The sequence below is a fragment of the Gadus morhua genome, chromosome 21 (assembly GCF_902167405.1).
Source record: "Gadus morhua chromosome 21, gadMor3.0, whole genome shotgun sequence".
Lineage (NCBI taxonomy): Eukaryota > Metazoa > Chordata > Actinopteri > Gadiformes > Gadidae > Gadus > Gadus morhua.
In genome coordinates, this window is record NC_044068.1 from 1682890 (window position 1) to 1708303 (window position 25414).

The following is a 25414-nucleotide window of genomic DNA, read 5'->3' on the forward strand; positions in this document are numbered from 1 at the left end:
CCGTTTCAGTAGCAACAGTGCTTCACTCAAACATGAGTTGTTCACGTTATTATTATTATTGTTGATAAATTATTATTGTTTCTTCCAGAATGAAGATAGAGGAGAGAAGCCATGGATGGAAAGCAGCACATGACTTATTATTATAAACGAACAAACAGAAATATGGTGAAAAATATTCATATTTTTGTTTACCATCGATCTCCCATATGTTTGGTGGTACTTTCGAGGCTAAAGCAGGTCACTATGGAATATGGAAACATCAACATTATTCTTAAGGTAAAGATCATGGCATTTACAAGAAGGCCTTGTTCACAAGGAACAGCGGCCTTCGTGTTTGTTTGTTTTTGTTAGTTTTTTCATCAGGGCTTGCTTTCAAAGTGGTCCCTTCACACAACGCGCATAAAACCCAGAAAATCAAAAACGACTGTCCGATATATTCCATTATACACTAAAAAAAAAACGCACGGCCCAAAAAAGTTTGGCACATTTACTCTCTGAGAGCCCAGTGTTTAAATCAACAACAAACAAAGACAGCGTTGTGTAAAAGAAAAAACTAAAAACCAAAACATGAAATCTAAATTCAATCTAGCTCTAAATGAAAGTCATTAGAATAAACGTTTGTAGGCACCAGCATTTCCCCGGGAGGACGTAGGAATCAACAGATAAATCAACCAATCAATGTGTTCTCTTAGTCTTTTTTCTCCACCACCGCGGAGGCGGGGGAGTTCGAGTCCTTCAGACGTTTGTTCTTCACGGCTCTGTGGAACCAGGAAGATAGAGGTCCTGCGGCCCCCGACTGTCCGTACAGCTGACTGAGTGGGCCCCTGGTTAAAGGGTTCTGGGCGCCTCCCTCACCACGGTCCGTGTCCTCGCCGTACTCCCTACAACAACAGCATTCCCTCTCCGTATTCCCAACACGTCGTTTCGGGCTTCAAAAATGGCCGCGGGCTTCCCCGTCTCGCAGCGGACCACGGAGGACAGGACCGCGGGCTACAAACCACACGTTGCGGGAGGCTCCGGGCGGGTGGTGGTTCTTCTCCAGGTCCCGCCCTGCTAAAGATCTGGTCCTCCGGTCCACACAGCACGCACTCTGTACTCCCACGGTCGCGGACAGCAGGAACGAGGTCCTTCGCATTGGCGCACTCCACAGAACGTCAGGTGGTGACCATGTTTTGCAAAAAACATGGTCACCACCTCATGTCGACGGACGAGGCAGCGGCCCACCGACAGCCCACCGTCTGCTCACAGTGGGTGGCGCGATCCTCTCGGGGGGGGGGGGGCTTCACGCCCGGCAACACTTGAAGCGTATGAGTTTGTGGAAGGCCCTCTTAAAGTCCTCGTTGGACATGGTGTAGATGATGGGGTTGATCAGGGAGTTCAGGTAGCCCAGCCAGGTGAAGCTGTCGAACAGCTCCGGGGAGAAGCAGGCGTCACACGCCGCCACCACCAGGGTGTAGATGAAGAAGGGCAGCCAGCAGACGATGTACGCCCCGAGGATGATCCCCAGGGTCTTGGTGGCCCTCTTCTCCCGGGCCGCCGAGATCCTCTTCTTCTCCAGCAGCGCGTCCGACACGGTGACCTTGACCTGGCCCACGGTGGCCGAGGCGACCGTGTCGCAGGACGAGGTGTCGTTGGTGCCGTAGTTGAGCGACGTGCTCGAGGCCACCGAGCCCGGCGAGTCGGTGATGAGGTGCGCCGAGGTCAGCCGCTTCCCCGGCTTGCTGGGCGACTGCTTCAGGATGCGTTTGCGCGCCTCCACGTAGATCCGCCCGTACAGCGCCAGCAGCAGGAAGGTGGGGATGTAGAAGGCGCCGAAGGTGGAGTAGATGGTGTAGAAGACGTTATCCGTGTTGACGTTGCAGGTGGTCACCTCCTCCGCCTTCACCTGGCGCCAGAAGAAGGGCGGCAGGGAGATGGAGATGGCGATGACCCAGGCGGTGGCGATCATCCCGGCGGCGCGCGCCGGCGTGCGGCGCTTGGTGTACTCCACGGCGTCCGTGATGGCCCAGTAGCGGTCCAGCGCGATCACGCACAGGTGCAGGATGGAGGCGGTGCAGCAGGTGATGTCCGAGGACAGCCAGATGTCACACACCACCTGGCCCAGGGTCCAGGTCTGGCACACGGTGTACAGTGCGCTGATGGGCATCACCAGGATGGACACCAGCAGGTCCGTCACGGCCAGCGACGCGATCAGGAAGTTGGCGGGCGTGTGCAGCTTGCGGGACTGGTAGATGGTGGCGATGACGAAGGCGTTGGACAGCGTGGTGGCGAAGGTGATGAGGGAGAGCGTGAGGGCGAGGGAGACCTGCAGCGAGACGCTGGCCTCCGCCGCCTCGTCCGGCGGGAACGTGGCGTTGAGCGAGTGGTTGGCGGCGCTGAGGTTCATGAGGTCCCCGCGCGGGACGGACGTAGGCGGGAGTGGGCTAGGGCGCTCCATCCCTCGGCCAACGCCGCCCGGACCCTCCAAGCATGGAGCTCCGGGGGAGGCGGGACACACACACACACACACACCGCACACACCAACACACACGAAATGAACACACACACACGAAACGAACACACACACACGCACGCACTCAGCCGCACTCACACATGCACACACGCACTCACGCACTCAGACAAACACACACACACACCAACAAGCACACGTACTCACACACACAAACACCAACACACGCACACGCACTCACGCACACATGCACACGTGTGTTCACAAACACCAACACACACACACACCACACACACACACACGCCCGTACACCAACACACGCACGCACGCACACACACGAACACGCACACACACACGCGCGCACACGCACCGGGATCCCCCTGCAACGTCCACCCGCGCTACTCAGCCATGGCGCGCTCTCCTCCCGTTACGCACGGGTCTACGGGTCCTCCGCGCGCCTCGGACACTGAACCATAAAGCCAACAGAGGAGGTTTTTCTGAAGACCCCACCCCCCCAACCCTCCTCTTCTTTGAAAACGTCTCTTGATTTAACTTCCACACTTCAGCGTCCGCATCGCTTTTTGATCCTGACGCAAACGACCCGAAGTGAAGCTCCGATGTCCATCAGTGTCCTGCTCCCACGCGACCCGCGGCGTTCTGCCGGCGGACTGATGACGGGCGGCGCTACATCCTCACCGCGCGTGCACATGTCCGCGTCCCAGAGACGCTCCCGCAGCGACACGAGACGCGCCGCACTCCAGAAGTTCAGTGCGCGAGAGAAGCTTGACACTTGTTTTTATACTGGCAGCCCACACCGCCTCTCTCTCTCTCTCTCTCTCTCTCTCTCTCTCTCTCTCTCTCTCTCTCTCTCTCTCTCTCTCTCTCTCTCTCTCTCTCTCTCTCTCTCTCTCTCTCTCTCTCTCTCTCTCTCTCTCTCTCTCTCTCTCTCTCTCTCTCTCTCTCTCTCTCTCTCTCTCTCTCTCTCTCTCTCTCTGCTCTATTCTTATCGTGTCTCTTTCTTATTGAAGTAGACCTCTTCCACACAAAGCCCTCCTGCTGGGTCATAAAGCCCCGGGGTTTAATGATTCAGCCTCTTGTGATGGACAGCAACTGTTGCCGCGAGGCCGCGCAGCCCCAGGACCACGGAGAGGGCCCAATGCGCATGTCCTTCTGTTATCACCCTCATTGGGATGGTAGTTGCGCAATTGTAAACACAACTTGTGCTGCTGTTGTTTTTGTGTCGCAAGGAGAAGTAATATTTATAATAATGTGGTTTTATAAACAGAAAAAAATCGAAAAGCCTAATTTTAAGTCAAAAGGTTTATTTTATTTAGAGCAAACCAATTAAACAATATGGCGAAAATAATATTTTGCTGCAAATATTTCCAAACAAATTTTTGTATTTTCTATTTATTCTGCTTCAGGAAGTGAAGCGTGGGTAAACAGGTTAACGCGTAGAAACGTGACCACGTGACCACGCGAAAGGTCCGATCTTCGTTTTCCGGTCTTCTGGCGAAGTCGCTAACAGTTCGATTCTCCATCTAAATAATAGCATCACCATCAAGACCGTCAATCAAAACGATAACAGAACGATAACAGATCGACGACCCTCACGGCCGACACACAATCAGCGGTCGGGTTTCAGAGAGTTCGTTCTCCTGCAGAACAACATCCTGTCCGATGAGCTGGGCGTCCACCGGACCCGCCCATGGACCTGACCCCGGACCCGACCACGTACCAGACCCTGGACCCGACCCAGGGTCCGGCCCAGCTACCCCGGGACGGAGGAGCCGGTACGTTCTAACACCTTCTGATTAGTGGCGCTTGACTTACCGTTCTGGCAGAACCGCGTTGGACGATCAGTGATGTTACACACCGCTGAACTGCGGTGTTTACCAGACAGATAAAACCACAGTGAAATAAATATTTTATATCGTGATATACTGAATACGATCTATGAAGCAAGTGTAGCAAAAATAACAAGTTAGTATGTCGATTTTTAATAACTCAGATTTTTCGTTGTGTTCATTTTGGTTGTCCAACCAGTTTGGCTTGTGTTGTAAACACTAATCGATATTGATTCCCTTATTGTCCACCATCCAACCGTGATCTCTAAAGTCCTCCAGTTGTCCACTAACCTCGACAACCTCAAATACTAGATTAATATTATATACTCATGAACGGGTAAAGTTAATCCTGCCTACAGCGAGGTTTTGAACCGAGGACTTTTGAGTCAAACACGCTAACCGCTGGTCAGCTCAGATACGGATCATAAACCAAAAACAACTCCGTGGACGTTGCGCCCGCGGTGAACGAGCCGTTACCATGGTTACTCCGGCAGGAGGCGGGGCCGCCTGGCTGGTGAGGAAGGCGCGGCTGGCGGTGGCGCTGGCGGTCATCAAGTCCCGCCCGCCCGGGCTGAGTGGCAGGCAGCAGGCGGAGGCTCTGGCCTCAAGGATGAGGAGCAGAGACGCCGGGCTGAGGAGCAGAGGCCAGGAGCTCCAGGAGGAGGTGCTGCGTCTGAGGCAGCAGCTGCTCCTCGCCAAGATGGCCGCCCAGAGACGGGACGTGGGCGGAGCCTCAGGTAAGATGGACGCCATCCGTCTGAAGTTCCCGGCCGTAGGGGGGCGGGGGGGGGGGAACCAGACCTAGAGGGGGAGGAGGAGGTGATGGTGATGATGATGATGATGATGATGATGATGAGGATGGGTGCTTGTGACGGAGAGTCCGCAGCCGGACTCTCCGTCTTAATAAAGCCCGTTCCCGCCGGGCGTTCCCGGGCTGCTGGGTGGAGAGGGCTCGGAGGCTTATCGGGAATAAAGTGAAGACGGATAAACGAATAAATCAGTCCACGGGGCGGGAAGAAAGGAAACCTTGATTTTTAATTTACGGGGCTCTGGTTGTTGGGTCTTAATGAAGCGATGCAGACGGGGGGCTCTTAAAGTCTTTATTCCATTTCAGGAGACACGCTGGGAGGGCGATTAGCAGCTGGCAGCCCACCATCGCAACACTCTAAAGGAGTCGTTTGTCACATCAGAAGCGCTCCTAAGGTCCACCTGGGAACATCTCCCCGGGGTCTTCTGTTCTGAAGCCCGGTGCTGCTGGATCCTGGTTTATTGAGGACTGGGTACTGTTGAAACCTGATCGCACGTTGTGGAGAACTAGAACTCCGCTGGCCAGTATATTAGCAGTGGAGGGACGAGGGTTTGAAGTCGCTGTTGATGGACACCAGAAGCTTCCATGAATGTGGAGTGATATTTGACCTTCTGAAAGCACTCCCCCGTGACCTGCGTCTGACAACAACAAGGTGGGCGGAGGGCGAGGGAGGCTGTGTGTGTGTGTGTGTGTGTGTGTGTGTGTGTGTGTGTGTGTGTGTGTGTGTGTGTGTGTGTGTGTGTGTGTGTGTGTGTGTGTGTGTGTGTGTGTGTGTAGGTGGGTCCATGGCCGCCTGCTCCTTTTATGTGTTATTTTATTTACACTCAAGGCTCCCGTTTGGGATGGATTGAAACCGTTTTACGAAGAGCAGGGAGAATCCCTCCGGGATGACTATCTAGTGGCACGACAATGAAATGGGTTGGACGACAGTTGAATCCAGTGTTCTGTCGGGATCAGGTGCAACATTTTATGTCCTTATCGATGAATCTATTGACCATTTTGTCCAGGTCATTCATTCAATATCTAGTGATTTAGAAGATGCTGTTTTGCGTCTTCATGTCATTGACGAGCAGCTAGCAGTCAGGTGTCTTGCTCAAGGGTCCCTGCTGCCAGACCGCAGACATCGTGGTCAAACCGGGAGCCTTTGGTCTGGAAGTCAAAGACCTTCATCACCTTCATCACTGTACCTCAGCAGAGGCTTTACAGGTCTGCCTGCTTCCCACCATCAACTCCTAATGATCGTAAACCAAGAACATTCCGAATATTGACCCTTCTGAAGCTGTAAATGGACCAGATGATGCTCATCATGAATGAGGGTTGATGAGAGTGAGTGTGAGGGCATGGCGTCTCGCGGCCGTCAGGAGGAAGCGGTGTGTTCAACGGGCTGAAGGCTCCTGGGTTTGGTACAGACGGTTAAACATGGCCGCCACACTGGGTAATGGGCCGAGTATCTCCAGGAGAGACGCGGAGAAGCCGCTATCTCATCCAGCTAACGAGCCCCCCCCCCCCCTCCTAACGAGGGCCCCCACCCTAACGACCCCCCCCCTAACGAGGACCTCCACCCTCATGAGTCAACGGGGAGGGACGGCGTTGCTAGGGAAACCAGGACTCTTCTCATGCAGGACCACCACAGGGATGGACCTCCGTCAGCAGAGTGGGAGATGATCGACCAGGAAGACCTCCGCTCATTGGATGCCGTCAGGCCTTGTGCGTTTTGTTACCGACGGCAACGGCTTAAAACGCCACATCAGTTGTTGTGTCAATCACTGCTCAAACCATCGTAGCTCTAAAAGTTTGATGACACCAACGGTGGACGTCGTGTTGAGCCAACACACTGTGACGCTGCAGAGCATTAATACTGTGCTGGAATGGACCAGAACGATCCAGCCCTCTGCCTCGGCTCCAGTCGTTGCCGGGAAATCACTTGGACCGAATGTGGAGTGTTTGGTTTCAGGCGCTGAGATGTTTTTGGGAGAGACTTCATTAAGGGCTAACTTCCAGCCCTACCATCTCGGTCAGGCCTGCGGTCTCCGGCCCACTTTGAGGTCTTCGTGCCCACGTTGCATCACAGCTATGGTTTATTCAATATCTCCATTAGCAGAAGCTCATCTCACGTAGGTTCTCAAGCAGCATCTGTTGGGTATGATTGCGTGTGTGTTTATGTGCGTACGTCGTGTTAGATATATATGGCATGGTGCAGATGGTTCACTTCAACTGTAGCTTGTAGGATTGTGTGTGCTTCACAATGCAACTCATCTGCAGACTTCAAATAAACACAAATAATCGAATGGATGACATCAGAAAGGCATCGGGTGTATAGTTGTGTTCTAGTGTAGGTTAAGGTGGGTAGGTCGTGACGTTGGTTAAAGTGGCCTCCTAACCCTGACTGTTGAACCCACTCCGCCATTAGCTCCCGGATAGCCAACCTTTAACTGGGGTTTCCCCTCACACATCTTTCACTCTCAGCAGCAGTACAATTACAAACCTTAATTACATATTCGGCCTCGACCTCATTAACCGGGACGTCACACGCACAGGGAGTTCAACCAAGTCTCTGCGCGTCAGCGAGGGGAGCGACGTGAGACGTGCTAGCCTGCGTTGTCTTCAGGGAAATAAAACACCTGTTGCTAACGAGCCGTAATCTAATTGTCTGGAGTTCCACAGGTGAGGATGGGTACCTGCCCCAGGACCTGGGGGTCCCTGCTGAGGAGGAGGCCTCCATGGTGGACTCGGACTCTGAGTCCCTCCTGCCCCACATGGACCCGGTACACCCCGTGGTCTCTGGGGGTCCACACACAGACCCTGTACCCCCTGCGGTCCCCGTGAACCCCCAGACCTTCTCCTCGGCACCCCCCAGGCGGTTCCCCCCGCCCCAGACCGCCTCTCCCCGGGGGGGGTCCATGCAGGGCCACATGCGGTTCCTCCAGAGCCTGTGTGGGCTCCGGCGGGCCGCGGACAGGGGGGGCGGCGGGGGGGCCCCGGGGCCCGCCTGGTCCGGCCCCCAGCAGCAGGAGGGCTCTGCGGTGATGGCCGAGTCCCTCAGCCAGCTGCTGGGCTCGGTGGTGGCGGCGGCGGCGTGTCCGGCGGACCCCCCCGTGCTGCCCTCGGGGGCCCTGGTCCTGGAGGCCTGCCGCGTGCTGGCCGGGGCCACGGACGCCGGGGGTTTGAACCGGCAATCCTTGTTCGTGACGGAGGTGGAGGGGTCCCTGAAGGAGCTGGTGGGGCTTCTGCTCAGCGCAGATCGACTCGGCAAGGTGAGTCACGCAGGTGTGTGTGTGTGTGTGTGTGTGTGTGTGTGTGTGTGTGTGTGTGTGTGTGTGTGTGTGTGTGTGTGTGTGTGTGTGTGTGTGTGTGTGTGTGTGTGTGTATAATCCGTACACACCCTTCCTCAGCGTGCCTCTGGCTTTAATATTCATTTTGGTATATTTCCCTAACAACGGTTATATAAAAAGGCGGCTCACAATAGAAATATGAATCACAAAGGCCTCGGAGCTCAGGACGACCATTACTAATCCACAACACATCGTGTTGTGAAAAGAAAAGGTCCTTTAGAGACGGAAGCAGCAGCCTCACAGCTGTTCACACGTCCCTGTGGTTCGTTCCCCCGGGTGGTGGCTCGCCGGGTGTAGACCCGGTCCACTAGAGCTGTTCAGATACCAGTATCGATACCGATACCAGTATCGAGTCTATGGACCAATCCGATACCTTCACATGAGTAGCTCCTTTACTACACAGACAGAGAATGTCGCAAACACGACGGTGTTACGCTGCGTCCGTTAACGGTAACGGAGGTTGAAAGTCGGAACAGGAAACGCGTCATATCTGACGTACGTGCGTTCGAGTGACGCTGTCAGAATAACATGGAGGCTCACGCTTAACTATAATAATACAAATGTATTATAATTATAGATTATAGATGTTAATTATCTAGTTCTGAAAAAAATGTGTGGACACTAAGTGAACTGACTCTACATTGCTGTCATCGTAAGAGAACCCTTCAGTAAGAACAATTGCTAATAGTAGTTACAATGCTAGATGCTGCATCGGTTTATGCTCGGTATCGGCCAATACTCAAGTTCAGGGATCGGAAACAGTGTCAGGAAGGAAAAAATTTAGTGCTGTCAAGCGATTAGTGATTTCGTTGTCCCATTAATTTTTCTCATTTTAATGCTCTTATCAACATGGAGAAGTGCATCGGCTTGCCTTGTGCAAATGTTTTTTTATTGATAACAACATTGGCATATACTGATCAAAACAGGACGATACAAAAAAAAAGCCTATAGTGCAATTAAACGATGAACATACAAACATACTGCCTTGAGCATAGCAGTCAGGCTACTGCTTCTTTGTTTTGAGCCAAAGAAAAGAATAAAAAAAGAAAAAAAAAATTGCGTTAATCGCGGGATAAAAAAATTAACGCCGGTAACTGACGGCACTAAAAAAATGGTATGGGACATCTGTAGTTGTGGCTCGGTGTGTGTAGACCCACTCCACTCTGAGGTCTGCTTCACAGCACAGCTCCGTGCCCTCTGGCCCCCTGGGGAGACCTGGGCTGGAACCAGGTCTATGACTGCACCGGTTTGATGAGGTGTGCTGCTGTCCAGAGATGTGAGGGGAGCCGAGGCTCAGGAGGGGATTCAACCCTAATCCCCCCTCCCTGGAGGTCTGGGAGAAGGCGAGGAAGGGTTTCCACGGCAATATCACCACGGGTCGTCCGTGCCGACAACGCGAGGGCAATTTCCTCGGGAGTTTGCGAAGAAAGGCTGCCTGCCCCCTTGCTGGGAGGCAGGCAGGAAACGAGCCATTCTCCGTTTGTCACGGAGCTCGGGGAGAAGCCTTTAATGGAGGCAGAGGCCGAGGACAGCTGAGCTAGTTGCCGATGTCGACACGATGTCGACATGCTGATAGGCTTAAAACTCACGACAGCGTTCTGAGCCATCCGACTGAGCGGTCATTACGTTGAAGTAGGCGGACGTTGGGAGCGTGGAAGCAGAACTGAAACCAGTTACCCTTCCTCTGTTGACGTTGTCAACCTCATATTGTGCTAATTTTAAGGACGTATCTTCTATGAATCATCGAGACCACAACACTGTTATCTTGTTAAGTCGATACCTTCATTTCATGACCATTCAATACCATACAAAGACAAAAGAGATCATCTAAATGAATTATTGCCAGGCTGCATGTGAACGTGATGCTGTGACTCTGTGTGATGGGGGGGGGGTAATATTTAGCCCTAGACCCCGGCTCATCACTGGTTTAATACCAGACCATTAAACCGTTCCATTAGGTGATGCCGGCCGTATTCACTCTTTGATAGAGCGTCCGACAGATGAATGAAACATTAGCGAGGCTCGTTTAGGAGGATTTTCCGGATGGTTGGAAAACAATTGGAGTCGAGGAGATCAGGGATCTTATCCCCAATGAGCTCCGGGTTCGTTGGGATTTGATGGAAATTGGTCTGTGGATCCGGTGAACTTTTCTTATTAGCTTTTTAGTCGTGTGATAATGACAAGTTAGGCAGCTTTGTGCTGGTGTGTTGAAGGCCAGCAGGGCCACATTTCTCCATTTAACAATGAGCCCCGGTATTATGGACATTGTTGACGGACTTAAAAGAAATATGACAAGAAATCCATACTTTTTTGAGAGATATATATATTTTTTTTTATATATTTTGTGAAGAAAACTCATTTTTATAAAAAAGAAATAACCCTTTTTCTAATTGTAAGAGTTTCTAATGCACTTGAGAAGGTTGGACTTTGGATTTCTATCCTGTGATTAGTTGAATACTTAGGTGTGTCAAGGCTGAACACTCTGCCCGTCAAGTCTTCTGTCATCACAGCCTTCAGAAGAAGTTAGCTTTCAAGTTGAAAGGACCTTATACAAATCCGCTAATAAAGGGGCTTCCCTTGATGTTCCATTACAAACCTGGTATTTCATCTTATTAGCTAAATCATTCAAAGGTTTGGCTGATTGATGATTAATTAATCACAGATTCCCATGCAGAGGCAGGGGGTGGGTTTGTTTACCAGAACCCTTTGGCCTCTGGGGGCCAGTCTGCCCCCCAGTCATCAGGACAGTCTTCCCTTTGATCAACCTCAAGACAGATTTAATGCTTCTAATATCTTTAAGAACTCACCGCCGGTCGTATTGATTCCCGTTGTCTCGGTTTGAGAGCCGTTTCAGTGGCTGGACGCGCCCATAAATCAGGGCTGACAGCCATTCCTGATCCTAATTGTGCAATTTCTCTGAAGGAACTGAAACCCAGGGCAGAGCTGTGTCGTCATAAAGAGACCGACCATATCGGTGGACGGTGGACTTCAAAGCAGTAACAAGTTTTGATAATAATTATAATTAGTCTGGACCGTTATTTTGCAGACCCTGTTGTAAGTGTTGACAACCACCAGACATAGATTAGAAACAACAGCTGTTTATTAGAAACATTATTGGACAGAGTCAAGACAAACCATAGGCAGCAGAAAGACAAGATAATTCGATTTTAATTGTACATTTTTCTTTTCATTGGTGCATTTCAATCTCAACATAGTGTGTGTCTCACAAACAGTATTCCTACTGTCTTTGCTGCCGTCTTCCACCTGATAGTACACCTAAACACTCTTCAGGTTGTAAGTATCATCTCTACCAGTGAATATCGGGACCATACACGTCTCTGTTTGTCCCAAGCCCTTGATACTAACCTGCACAGACCAGTGACCTGTACTGACCAGTGACCTGCACAGACCAGTGACCTGTACTGACCAGTGACCTGCACAGACCAGTGACCTGTAGTGACCAGTGATCTGTACAGACCAGGGACCTGTACAGACCAGGGACCTGTACTGACCAGTGACCTGTACTGACCAGTGACCTATACTGACCAGTGACCTGTACAGACCAGTGACCTGTACAGACCAGTGACCTGTACTGACCAGTGACCTGCACAGACCAGTGACCTCTACTGACCAGTGACCTGTACTGACCAGGGTCCTGTACTGACCAGTGGACCCTCACAGACCAGTGACCTGCACTGACCAGTGACCTGCACTGACCAGTGACCTGTACTGACCAGTGACCGGTACTGACCAGTGACCTGTACTGACCAGTGACCTCTACAGACCATTGACCTGTACTGACCAGTGACCTGCACAGACCATTGACCTGCACAGACCAGTGACCTGCACAGACCAGTGACCTGTACTGACCAGTGGAGCTGGAGACGGGAGGCTGAGCGTTTGATCCAGACGTCTTCAGAGCAGGATGATGCAACACCGAGAGTATCCGTGGCAGAGCTGGAAAGCAATCCGCTAAATAATAGATAACACATCGTACGGCCCGATGGAAGCAGGGAGAATTAACTGAAAAGCTTTTAAGTTTCTCCCAATCCATTTCAATTATTTGCTTTTTCCGACCATTCGTTTTATTGTTTTTCTGTGAGCTTAGTTTTTTATCAATTATGTAGTGCTTGCAGTTCTGTTTTAACAGTGACTTCACACCCACAATGGAGCTGCCCGATACTTTTTAACTTCTAACTTTTTAATACTTAGTTTACGCTGTAGCTTTAAGATTAAAACGTGCTTACTAGTCGGCACGTCACTAACTAGTATAGTAATGAGATATGTAGAAAACAATTTATTCACACTTTTGGGATTAACCAACTAGGTTACCTTTGGTTAAATATCAAACTTAGAGCTGCATTACATTGTCGTCTGCACATTATGGTCTGTACATTATGGTCTGTAGATCATGGTCTGTTATTGAACAATACGGTCTGTACATTTAGGGCTGTACGTTACGTTCTGTAAATTATGGTCTTTCGATACCACACCAGCTACAGTTAAAGGGAAACCGTCCATCCTGTTTAAGCCCTAACACCTATTAGCACTTTCCCGCCTCACTGAGCCATGTTGGGGTTTGGGTTCCTGGTCCTAAATGAGAACGCCCTGTGCTGGGTTCCCGGGGCTGCGCCCGGTGGCCGGTTCCACCCCACCGGAGGTCTGCATGAGCATCACGGGAAGAGCATCCTGTTCTCTTGTTCATTAGAAATACTCGGCGCTCCTCTGAGCACAGCGGCGGATCGCTTCTCCGAAAGCACTTTAGCCGACCTGTATGTGACAAGGGGGACTTGTTTGTGATACAGAAATAGCATGTTTTATGCAGCGACCACTTCCAGGCTGTAATCAGCCCCCCGGGGCGTTGGGTGTAGCTGGGTGCAGCTGGGTGTAGCTGGTTTCGGCGTCAGGGCCGCTGGAGGAGATGGATGACTCCACCAGGCTCGAGCAGTAGTCCCTCTCGGGGTCCGCTCTCCCAGCTCCACTGCATCTCCTCGCTGGTCTCCACACGGCCCCCCAGTCCCTCCCCGGGTCTCCCACGCACGACTGCAGCTCATCGCTGGGAGTGGGCCCCTGAACCCCCCGGGGCCCCTGGTCCCTGTCCCCCGAAACCCCCCCTTGTCCCCCAACCCCCCTGTCCTCCGACTTCCCCCCCTGTTCCCCGACCCCCCTGTCCCGCGGCAGTCCTGTCCCTCAACCCCCCTGTCCTGCGGCAGCCCGGCCCCCTGGCCTCCTGCCCCCCCTGGCCCCTGGCCCTTCGCCCGCGGCCCCCCTACCCCCCTGGCCCACCCTCCGTCCTCCTGTCCCTCCCTCCCGCTGAAGGGGAAGGCGCTCTGCTTCAGACCGGGACTAAAGACTGAGCTCAGGTCAGGAGCCTGCTTCGTGCCGTCGGGCCGCTGGCCTGGTTCAACGGAGTGCAGAACCCGACGTAGAGGAAACCGGCGGGACAGGACTCGCTCGTACGAGAGATGGACTTCCACTAACGCTTAACGTCATGGACAACATACGATGAAAGTGATGTTCCGTCGAATCCATTGTAGTTTCGGGTTATCGATCTCCTTCCGTCCCATCCAGTCGATTTTAATGGGTGGAGCCTACTCTCCCTCATGGCTATGTAACCAAGGTATCGACCAATTACGGTGCACTTCAGATCTACAGAGCACTGATACACACTTTTGAAACTCTTCTGACAGGATGTTGGAGAGGTGTGTAGTGGCTTCCTCCCTCTGGGATACGTTGTGTTTTAGGACCCTGCTGTCTTCACTTTAATTCATACTTCAGGTGACTTACTTTCTCTTCTATAAGAAGGACGGGCCTCACTTAACCTTGACCCAAGACCATGGAGCTCATGGAGATAAACACTGAGATAATCATACAGAGGATACAGCTCCCTGTGGTGTACCCCTGTACCCCCTGAACCCACCCAGCGCTGACAACCCGACCTAGTTCTAACCACACCCCCCCCCCCATTGTTTTGGATTCATCAGAGCCCACACGTAGTGCTGGAGTCAGGATGCACTCCATGCCATCACGGTGAACAATAATCCCCTCTCACTTAATTGTATTCCCTCCTACAATCGGTCAATTTGTCAACCTTTAGATTATTTCTGTGCGTGTGATGCATGAGGAGCCGGCTCGCCGTAGCAGGGCACCGAGACGGGGCCGGGCTAATGGGTTTGGCCGCGGGCGTGCGGACAGTTTCTGAATTTGATTTGCTGATTAAGTCGTGCCGTGTGCGGGTTTGAGAGAGCAGCCTTTCATGTCGTATTCATTCGGGTGCGGCGGCTTGGGGAATGGTTTTGACCTTTTTGTTTGCGGTGCTGTCACCTTGTGTCGCTCACAGGCCCCTGGATCAGGCGTCTGCTTTTTTCAATCAGACAGCGGTGGGATGATGGATAAGGCGTCGCCCGTGGTTTTATTCGCCCGTAAACTCAGAGGACCAGTACTACATTAAACTGCTCTGCATCCAGTGGAACAGTAATGGAGAGGCAGTAACTGCTTCATCCATGCTGTGATCAAGACCCTCCCGAGGCAGGGACGGCCTGGCAGTGATTGTGTCTCTTTCTGCGTGATATGCAGGGCATTGAGATGCAGCACTCGGTTTGGTTTCGGTTTGGTTTCCCATCTCTTGAGGTACGGCAACTCTGACGGGTTGGGCGCGTTCAGTGTGTCACAAAAATGGTTCAACGCGCCTACGCAGCTAGGTGAGCCCGCCCAAAACGTATTTTCCCCCGCTACTTTTCTTTTGCTCCACAAACGAGCCTGAGATCACCACCATCGCTGCGCTGTATTTGATGTGGAGAGTTCGAGGAGAGAATGAAACACAAATGCCGTCGTGTTTGGGTGCATGACATCCTCCGTAGGCGCTCACAGCTGGGTGGGTTTCACCACCTCCTCCAGGAACTCCGCCTGGATGACGGCCGGTTCAAGCGGTATTTTCGGTTGACTGGGGCCATGTTCGATGACCTGCTAGCCCGGGTTGGTGCCAGGACCTCCCGTCAGGACACCAACTACAGGCGCTCCATATCAGCAGCGGAGCGCCTGTCCTCCGTCTCTCTGCCAGTGACGTCGGGTCAGGCTCAACGCTGATAGGCTATCGCGGCTAAACGTCACGCGTAGGAGTGTAAAAAGTTAAATTTTCTGAACTCTGCGCGCAGGTACGTTTGGCGCGTAGGTGCGTTGTGCACGTTATTTAGGTGCGTCTAACGCGCTGCTTTACCGCGTGTAACGCATCTACGCGCCTAAACCAATGGTTCCCTATGTGGATAGTGGTTCGGGTCTTGGACTCCCAGTTGGGGTTCTTGGGTCTTCCTTCCTCCAGCAAGATGCCCTCTAACCCCTACCTGCTCATTAAGGACTTTGTATCTTTAGAGTAACCTTGGATAAATAACTAAATGGTACCTTAACACTGGCTCTGTTTCCTTCTCTGAGGGGGACTCGCTTGCTGTGAGAAGTTAAAGCGGTCAATCAAAAGGTCTTCCAATGCCCCCGGGCAGACCTCTGCTTGGGGGGGCCGCTCTGGTGCTGGCGGGGGGGGGGCTGGGTGTCTGTACGCATCCACGGTGGTGTAATGGGGTTCCTTATGAGGTGGACCGTCTGGGGCCGGAGGTCCTGCAGGCCACGCTGGAGCAGAAGATTGAGCGCCGCTGAAGAGCCCAGACGATTAAAACGTCGATGCTGCCTCTGCACCGGCGACCTCTGAGATATCACTCTCTCTGCGCGGTGCTCGTGTTTCATAACCTTCTGGGTTGACGGGTTCTGCAGAAGGCCCTCGAACAGCCGTCTCCTCCAGCCCGGCCTCGTAGCACCAGTTCAGACCCCAGCTGATACTGGTGTGCAGCTTCATTTGTCCTGGTCCCATCTTCAGCGACTGATGCCTTCTCCCTGTGCCTGGCCTCGTTTTAATATTTCATCCCGGCATTGCTGATGGAAATGATGGCAGAGAAATTAAGTCATATGTTTTTTGAGGGCGAGAGATACTGGCCAAGGACTGGACAAATATAGATCCAGGCTGATATCTTTCTCTGTTCCCGCCCTATCCCTGTGTCTTTTGGGAAGGAGAGGGAGACTGCCAGACCCAGACTGCAGCAGGAGAAGAACGGGTTAAACTGTGGGGAGGCCGGACGGAAGTGGAGCTAAAGGTTGTCTCCATCCACCGCTGTGATGGCTGGGAACAGAAAAAACCTGAGAGCAATTGAAAAGCTTTTCATTTTTTTTTTCTCTCTCTAAATGAACTCTGGCAAGATTCCCGTAGGAGAGACATCACTACGAGAGCGGAGCTGGATTGGACAGCTTCACGTTAATGGATGACATATTTAAATGTGTTCACCGGATGGATTCGTGAATAAATTACCATGAAAGCAACTTAAAACACCGGCTCCATTAGGCGATACACACTGACTTGACAGCCTAAAGAGGTTCAGCGACCCAGAGGTCAGCTAATTTACACATTGGTGTATAAATACATTGACCCGCCCCCCCGAGAGCCCCTCGTCCAATTGCGTTCTCACAGTGATAGGTTGTGGAATGCCATTGGTCCATGGTACACAAAGAGGGGCGGTCTCAGCATTGCTGATACCCAACTGACTAACTTTCTCCTTACATTTTTTTTTTAAAATACATGATATTTTTTTGCAACAAAACATGCTGTTGATACATCTGATTATAAAAAAATCTTTGGAAAACAATTTTTTTTGCACAGAGGGCATTTTCTCTCTGAACCAAGGCCTTTTTCCAGAGTCACAATTCTATTTTCTAAGGCCTTTCATAGAAAATAGAATTATTATTAAATCCCCCCCAAAAAATGTCTCTGAACCCAATACGATCCCACGATGATTGATTAAACAGCGATTTTATCATAAAGATGTTTGTTTAGCACCAGAAAACCAACAATTTATTCTAGGAAACGACCCCTTAAAAATATGTCCAGGAAATTCTCTTATTTCCCTGGATTTAATATTGGCTTACATCTCCTGAAAGTAAAGCAAAAAAGCAAATCATCATCACATTCATCTCAAAGGCCTCATCTTCTTATGGGTCTGACGTAAGAAATGCACTGTTTTGAAAACAGAGTTCACCAGGGGACATGGTCAACTCTCGACCCCCTAGTGTCACCAACATATGGACCACCTGCGGTATTCTCTACACTCCTAGTTAGAGACCCTAGATCAGTGGTTCTCAACCTTTTTTGAGCAAACGCCCCCCTGACCATACCCTGATCCTCTGGCACCCCCCCCAATAAAAATCACCTCACCTCTGATTGGCTAACAGCACTGTCCATCATTGTAATAAACCCAATTAAACCTCCAGAGCGACGGGGGAGGGGGGAGGGAGAGAGAGAGAGTGATTGGCCAAGAAAGAAGAGTTGAGGAAGAAATGGTTGGATTGAACATTCATTCACCGTGACCGCGGTGGGGGCACGTCTCCCGTCGGCACCCCGCGGCCCGGGCACCGTGACCTGGGGCACCGCGACCACTCCCGTGTCTCCCGTCGGCACCCCGCGGCCCGGGCACCGTGACCTGGGGCACCGCGACCACTCCCGCGACTCCCGCCGTGCCCCGTGAACAATGAATGAATGGCCCGGGAACCAGATTGCACACAGAGGCCTAATAAGGCCTATATATTTTGTATTTGAAATGCAACGGTCTTTTCGTGGAGACTACGCTCAGAGCAGCTGGAACTGAACAACAGCAAGAGGAAGGAGGAAAACGGGCTATGAAACAAAATTAGATATTTTTTTCTTGCTATCAGCCATGTCTGATTATGTTGTGTGGTTATTGAACTGTTAACCCGCGAACTTGGGTTATGTTTATCAGCGATAGAGATCATGACGATAGCCGATGTAACGGGAGTCCGCGCGTGTGCAGGACCGAACCGCGCTGTATGACCACTGTTCCACTGCGCATAAAAAGTAAAAAGTAGCTGAGACGGTAGAGGGGTTAGAAACCAAAAAATGGAATCACCATCCCAGCGCCCCCCCTAGGTTGTGTGAACGCCCCCGTTGAGCAACCATGCCCTAGATGGACTCACCGTTCTGTCCCCTGCTGTGAGGACCTTTCATTTCGTCCCTCCATCCCGTCCGTTTAAAGCCTTCTTTCCCTGGTGCTTGCAGACTTACAGGACTGTCTGTGTCGTCCGCTAACTCCTCACAGACGTGCTCTCATTATGTCACTAAACAACCACTCCGATCCGTTTGGCGTGTCGTCAGGACCTCTCAGTAGGAGCTGTAGCCCTGGGGGTTCTGGCTCCGGACCTCTCAGTAGGAGCTGTAGCCCTGGGGGTTCTGATTCAGGACCTCTCAGTAGGAGCTGTAGCCCTGGGGGTTCTGATTCAGGACCTCTCAGTAGGAGCTGTAACCCTGGGGGTTCTGGCTCCGGACCTCTCAGTAGGAGCTGTAGCCCTGGGGGTTCTGGCTCCGGACCTCTCAGTAGGAGCTGTAGCCCTGGGGGTTCTGATTCAGGACCTCTCAGTAGGAGCTGTAGCCCTGGGGGTTCTGGCTCCGGACCTCTCAGTAGGAGCTGTAGCCCTGGGGGTTCTGGCTCCGGACCTCTCAGTAGGAGCTGTAGCTCTGGGGGTTCGGGCTCAGCGGTGCTCACGCTGTCCCCTCGGCGCCCCTCTACAGGGGGCTGTGAGCGGGGACCACCTGACGGAGGTCCTGGTCCTGCTGGGGGAGAGCCGCCTCTTCCGGCCCCTCCTCGTCCGCCACCTCCTCTCCCTGCTCCGCGGCCTGGCCCAGCGGCTCTGTCACCTGTGCCAGGTAAGCTGGCGGGCCACGCCCATCACTGATTCAAAGGTGACATATTATACCAACCAGGTGTGAGTGTGATTAGACGTTACTCTCCTGACATCACAGGTGGGCGTGTCCACCTAGATGTGTGCTGGATGGATCAGTCTACCAGCCCACCCAGTGGACTGTAACAAATGTTACTCATCCAGATATTCAAAACGGCTTGTAATCGCTAATCACACCTGGTGTTATATTATACTATGTCACCTTTAAAAGGTTTTACCTGTATGTATGTATGTATTTTTGTATGTATTTATATATGTATGTACGTTTAAGCATGGTTTTCAATTATGGCCCCTATTGCACTCCTGACCATCCCTGAAGGAGGGATCCCCCACTCTGAAGGAGGGATCCCCCAGTCTGAAGGAGGGATCCCCCAGTCTGAAGGAGGGATCCCCCAGTCTGAAGGAGGGATCCCCCACTCTGAAGGAGGGATCCCCCACTCTGAAGGAGGGATCCCCCACTCTGAAGGAGGGATCCCCCACTCTGAAGGAGGGATCCCCCACTCTGAAGGAGGGGTCCCCCACTCTGAAGGAGGGATCCCCCACTCTGAAGGAGGGATCCCCCAGTCTGAAGGAGGGATCCCCCAGTCTGAAGGAGGGATCCCCCAGTCTGAAGGAGGGATCCCCCAGTCTGAAGGAGGGATCCCCCACTCTGAAGAAGGGATCCCCCACTCTGAAGGAGGGATCCCCCACTCTGAAGGAGGGATCCCTCACTCTGCGTTCCTTCTCTAGATATCTTCCTTGTTAATTAAAAGAGTGTTTTCTTGCCCTCTTGGGGGGCTAGGGTCAGGGGTGGGACTGGACCTGTGATTTAGGGCTATACAAATGACATTGAATTGTGTTGAATTCCACCGGGTCGCGACAGGGGGTGGACTGGGTCTCTAGCGCTCCATCCAGAGGGACGTGCAGGGTGTTTCTTGGGGCTTAAGGTGCAGGTCGTTCGTCAGCAGCTAGGGGTGTGGATCAGACAGACTCTGGGCGTTGGGGCCGGAACCTTCCGTCTTGGGGCAGAACACCCAGGCCACCACGCTGGCCTGGATTTTTAGGCGCCACTATTGTCCTATTCTACTGGTTTAAACCCTAACCCATGAACTGGTTTAAACCCCAAACCATGAACTGGTTTAAACCCCAACCCATGAACTGGTTTAAACCCTAACCCTTCTACTGGTTTAAACCCTAACTCTTCTACTGGTTTAAACCCTAACCCTTCTACTGGTTTAAACCCTAACCCATGAACTGGTTTAAACCCTAACCCTTCTACTGGTTTAAACCCTAACCCATGAACTGGTTTAAACCCTAACCCTTCTACTGGTTTAAACCCTAACCCATGAACTGGTTTAAACCCTAACCCTTCTACTGGTTTAAACCCTAACCCTTCTACTGGTTTAAACCCTAACCCATGAACTGGTTTAAACCCCAACCCATGAACTGGTTTAAACCCTAACTCTTCTACTGGTTTAAACCCTAACCCATGAACTGGTTTAAACCCTAACCCTTCTACTGGTTTAAACCCTAACCCATGAACTGGTTTAAACCCTAACCCTTCTACTGGTTTAAACCCTAACCCTTCTACTGGTTTAAACCCTAACCCTTCTACTGGTTTAAACCCTAACCCATGAACTGGTTTAAACCCTAACTCTTCTACTGGTTTAAACCCTAACCATTCTACTGGTTTAAACCCTAACCCATGAACTGGTTTAAACCCTAACTCTTCTACTGGTTTAAACCCTAACTCTTCTACTGGTTTAAACCCTAACCCATGAACTGGTTTAAACCCTAACTCTTCTACTGGTTTAAACACTAACCCATGAACTGGTTTAAACCCTAACTCTTCTACTGGTTTAAACCCTAACCCTTCTACTGGTTTAAACCCTAACCCTTCTACTGGTTTAAACCCTAACCCATGAACTGGTTTAAACCCTAACTCTTCTACTGGTTTAAACCCTAACTCTTCTACTGGTTTAAACACTAACCCATGAACTGGTTTAAACCCTAACCCTTGTACTGGTTTAAACCCTAACCCTTCTACTGGTTTAAACCCTAACCCTTATACTGGGTTTAAACCCTAACCCTTGTACTGGTTTAAACCCTAACCCTTCTACTGGTTTAAACCCTTCTACTGGTTAAACCCTTGTACTGGTTTTAAACCCTAACCCTTGTACTGGTTTTAAACCCTAACCCTGGTGGGAGGCTGCGTCACACTCAGGGCTCCGGCACAGTGTCAGCTGAGTCAGTCTCATTTCCAATCCGAAAAATGCACTTACTCTCTCACCCTCTTATCTCATTTCCATGGAAATTTCTGTATTTTTGTTTAGCATACGGCACTGGGCCTATTTCACTGTCGCCCGTGAGTCCTATGCTAATCACCCTGTTTCATACTCCGTTGTTATGGGAGTGGGGTTCAGGCCTTGCTGTTACATCACCTTAATGGACGAGAGGTTCTTGTTCTGCTGTCTTCTCTGCATGCGGATGTCTTAGGGATCCCTCACAGCTCCAGACATGCGCTCACTGCAGCTGGCGGCACGACTAGAAAACCACATCTACACCTCAGAATGGGTTTCCATCTTCACCTCTTCTTTAACCCAGAGTGAGATGCATTATTCATCCCATCCGTTGCCTCTCTCCCGTCGCCATCATGACCGTCTCTATCCCCCCCCCCTCGCCCCCCCTCGCCATCCTCTAGGCTGTTCCATCCCGCTTCCCCCCCCCCCTCCACCGATTCCTGTCAGTGCCCTGTCTTCACCCCGTCCGTCACTCCTCCTCCCTCTTCTCACCTCCTCTGTTTCTCCGGCGCTCCTCTTATCGTGTTTAATCGGCGGGGGTCGCAGCCGATGAAAACGCGCTTTAGTATTCAGCGTTCTCCCGATAGCCTCCGCCGCACACGGTCCTGATGGGAGAGTAACCGTGGAGACCAGAGGCAGGGGGGGGGGGGGGGGGGGGGGGGGGGGGGGGGGGGGGGAGTTGCTCCATCGCTCACTGAGACACGACGGAGGACAGAGAATACAACATGAATAAAAGAGGTGCAGCCGCCAATAAAAGAGACGACAGTGACGACGAGCTGAATGCGTTGAATTAAAACGTAGTTATTGTGTGTGTAAATAAAAAACAACATAGTGTCGTACTATTTCACCGGCCCTCCGAAATCAGACAGCGTCTGGAGGGAGAGGAGCAGCTGGAAAAGTAGGAAACCAGGGCGGCCCGGTTTTATATCTCGTCCTCTTTCTGTTTTTATACCGTCGTTCCACATCATCCCACACCGCCGTTTATTTCATGTGTCTGAACGTCTGCCCAAAGCTGCGCCTGGGGCGGGTCTCGTGTGTGTGCACGGACCCCCCATAGGCTGGCATGGGGGGGGGGGGTACTGTGTAAATACTAGACCCGCAGTCCCCTCCCTGCAGGCGTTGCCTTCGGGGGGGGGTCTCCTGTCTTTACTGGGCCTGCGGGCCCCTCACTGTGGGGGGGCCTCCTGCCCCACATCGATGCCCCCCATCCCGCCTGCTTCCTGTCGGTTTATAGAAGTGGCTCGGAGCCGTCCGCCCCCATCGGCCGGCCCCCCCTCACTGGCAGCGCCCGGTGCCTCGCCAAGACCCACGGGGACGGAGAGAGATGGGAGAAGTGCAAATGATGAGAGGATAAGATGGATGATTTGTGCCCCCCCTCCCCCCCCCCCCCCAGCCCTGCATATTCAGCCTCCAGTGGTCCTGTCACGACTGTATCCACCGGCCCTCCATCCAGTCTCTCTCTCTCTCTCTCCCTCCCTCTCCCTCCCTCCCTCCCTCTCTCTCCTCTCTCTCTCCTCTCTCTCTCTCCCTCTCTCTCTCTCTCTGTCTCTCTCTCTCTCTCTCTCTCTCTCTCTCTCTCTCTCTCTCTCTCACTCTCTCTCTCTCTCTCTCTCTCACTCTCTCTCACTCTCTCTCACTCTCTCTCACACACACACACACACACACACACACACACACACACACCGTCTGAGCTCAGCGAGAAGACACTCGGACCGCTGAGAGTTGACAGTTCAGGAGCATCATCTATTAGAGATGTTCCCAGACCATTCTTTCCTTCCCGATACCGATTCCTGGACTTCGGCCGAGTTTATACCGATACAGCATCTAGCATGTTGTTTTTTTATCCCGCCACCACCCCCACCTCTTCGGAGGGCTTCTTTGTATTGAATGAAGCAATATATATATACATACACACATACAGCATACAGAATATGTTACATTCAGATCCATATACATTGCATTTACTATTTTCCTACCATAATGATCACCCTGTTTTAGTAAGGTTCTGAATCCATATAAGGTGAGGGAGGATTATAGCACCACGATAAAGTGTAACACATACAACGCGACAAGGTGACAACAGACGACAGAGGGAAACGATACAGGACGACATCAGAACTGACAACACGTGACTGGACAAGACAATTGACGAACATAATGGGATGGTATTAAAGATTGGGTGGAGTGATCCCTGATTCACATTAAGTGGTCACGGTTAGGGTGTAGAAAAGGGTTGGTCATGTTATGCGTGAGTGTGGATGGTGTGTGCCTATGTGTATGTGTAAAGTGGTAGTTGCAGGGACAAAAGAAAAGGAAGAGAAAGAAAACAAAACATCTAGCATTGTTACTACTGACAGCTCCTGTTCTTATGAAACAAATTTGAGAACTAGATAGTTGAGATTTATAGTCTTTAATACATTTGTATTATTGTATTTAAGCGTGACCATGTTTTTTCCGACCTGGTAGCTGAAACACACTTAGGTCAGCGCGTAGGTCTGTGTCGTAGATGGCGCGTTTCCCATTCCGACTTCCATCTCCGTTACCGTTAACAAACGCAGCATAACAGCGGAGTGTTGGTGACGTTCTCGGCCTGCGTGGTAAAGGAGCTAGTCACTAGTTGGGATCGGATCGGCGCGTAGACTCACGTGCTCTCCGATACGCGGGGGTATTTGTGATGCGGGTATCGTTATCGGAACAGCTCTATCCTCTGTGGCTGCAGAGCCAGGCCTCCAGACCCCGGTGGGCTGGGCGGTCGTCCGGGAGGGGTAGCGGGGATCGAGGAGGAGAAGCTCCTCTGGGACGGTCCCCCTCCTGGCGTTCCTCTGAACCTTAAGGAGGAACAGAGTTAATTTGCAGCCGAGTCACCTTTGGCCGGGCCGGTTGACGTTGGAACGCGTCCCAGGAGCCAGGGGACCTGGAGAGAACCTCCTGATCTCAGAGGTCGCCTTCTGTCCCTCTCTGGGGATCAGTCCTGCCCCAGAGCCCTTTGGCAACCAAATGAGGGTCCAATCAGAGGTTAAGATCGGGGAAAGAGGAGCCATCGACAGAGCGATCAGAAGGGTTTTGTCAGAGATGGACTGAATAGCGAGGTTTAAATATGATGATCCGCATGGAAGGCTGTTCTCAGAGGACTAGAGGTTTCTTGCTTTGCTTCCAACCGGATTCCTCAAGAGTGGAGAGAGCGAGAGCCAGTCAGTCATCTGAATGGCAGAAAGTGATGCTGCGGCCATATTTGGAAGTCAATTGCTGCCAAGCCAAAGCCTGGCTGATAATCAGGAGGAATTTGAATATCTGGACGGACTCACAAGGGTAATCGGCTTGGCCCTCGTTTGGAGAGTGTTGGACTCAACCAGGCTCCCCAACGCCTCCTCTTCCTACTCCTCCTCCTCCTCCTCCTCCTCCCCCCTCTCCCTTCCTGTGAGGGGGGAGGAGTGGCCGGTGTTTGAATGCGGTGGCGAGCGTTTGAAGATGCAGCCTCTTCATCCTCTCCATCCTCCTCCTCCCCTTCAACCTCTTCATCAGCTGGCTCCCCACTCTGCCTCCTCCCCCAGGGGGCAGCCAGTGTCTCCGTGCCAGAGGGGGGGGTTCCCCCCCGGGACCGCCCCCCCCCCCCCCCCCCCCCCCCCCCCCTCCAGACGCGTTGCCCCTTTCCACACACATCTCTGAGGGCTGTTCAGTCTCTGTTCACATGAAGGGCCCCCAACCCGCCCCCCTGGGCCCCCGACCGGCGTGCTGCTCTCTCCTCCTCCTCCCAGCGACCGGCCCTTAGACGGCCTCCGTCTTAAAGACGTCCCTTCTGAGTGCGTTGCTAGTCATGCATATTTAAAAGCGCTTTTTTAAATGGGTTTTTAAACGACAAGGTTCACATAAGGTTTCATAATGGCCGATACCGATTGAGAAACTTTGTCAGA

At 52.1% G+C, this 25414-nt stretch overlaps 2 protein-coding genes across 2 annotated transcripts in view; one reads left to right on the forward strand and one right to left on the reverse strand.

Moving 5' to 3' along the window:
- Positions 1-522: 522 nt before the first annotated feature.
- On the reverse strand, positions 523-2573 carry LOC115534306 (5-hydroxytryptamine receptor 1B). The gene has a single exon (XM_030345199.1). It carries the CDS (start codon positions 2435-2437, stop codon positions 1283-1285), a length of 1155 nt encoding a protein of 384 aa, XP_030201059.1. The 5' UTR covers positions 2438-2573; the 3' UTR covers positions 523-1282.
- A 1315-nt stretch (positions 2574-3888) lies between these two features.
- The window catches only part of mei4 (meiosis-specific, MEI4 homolog (S. cerevisiae)), a 39991-nt gene continuing 18465 nt past the window's right edge, over positions 3889-25414 (forward strand). The window contains exons 1-4 of the mRNA XM_030345177.1: positions 3889-4242; positions 4791-5033; positions 7769-8358; positions 19055-19189. Of these exons, the coding sequence (XP_030201037.1) occupies positions 4158-4242; positions 4791-5033; positions 7769-8358; positions 19055-19189 (1053 nt within the window). The 5' untranslated portion in view covers positions 3889-4157. The remainder of the gene's footprint in view (positions 4243-4790; positions 5034-7768; positions 8359-19054; positions 19190-25414) is intronic.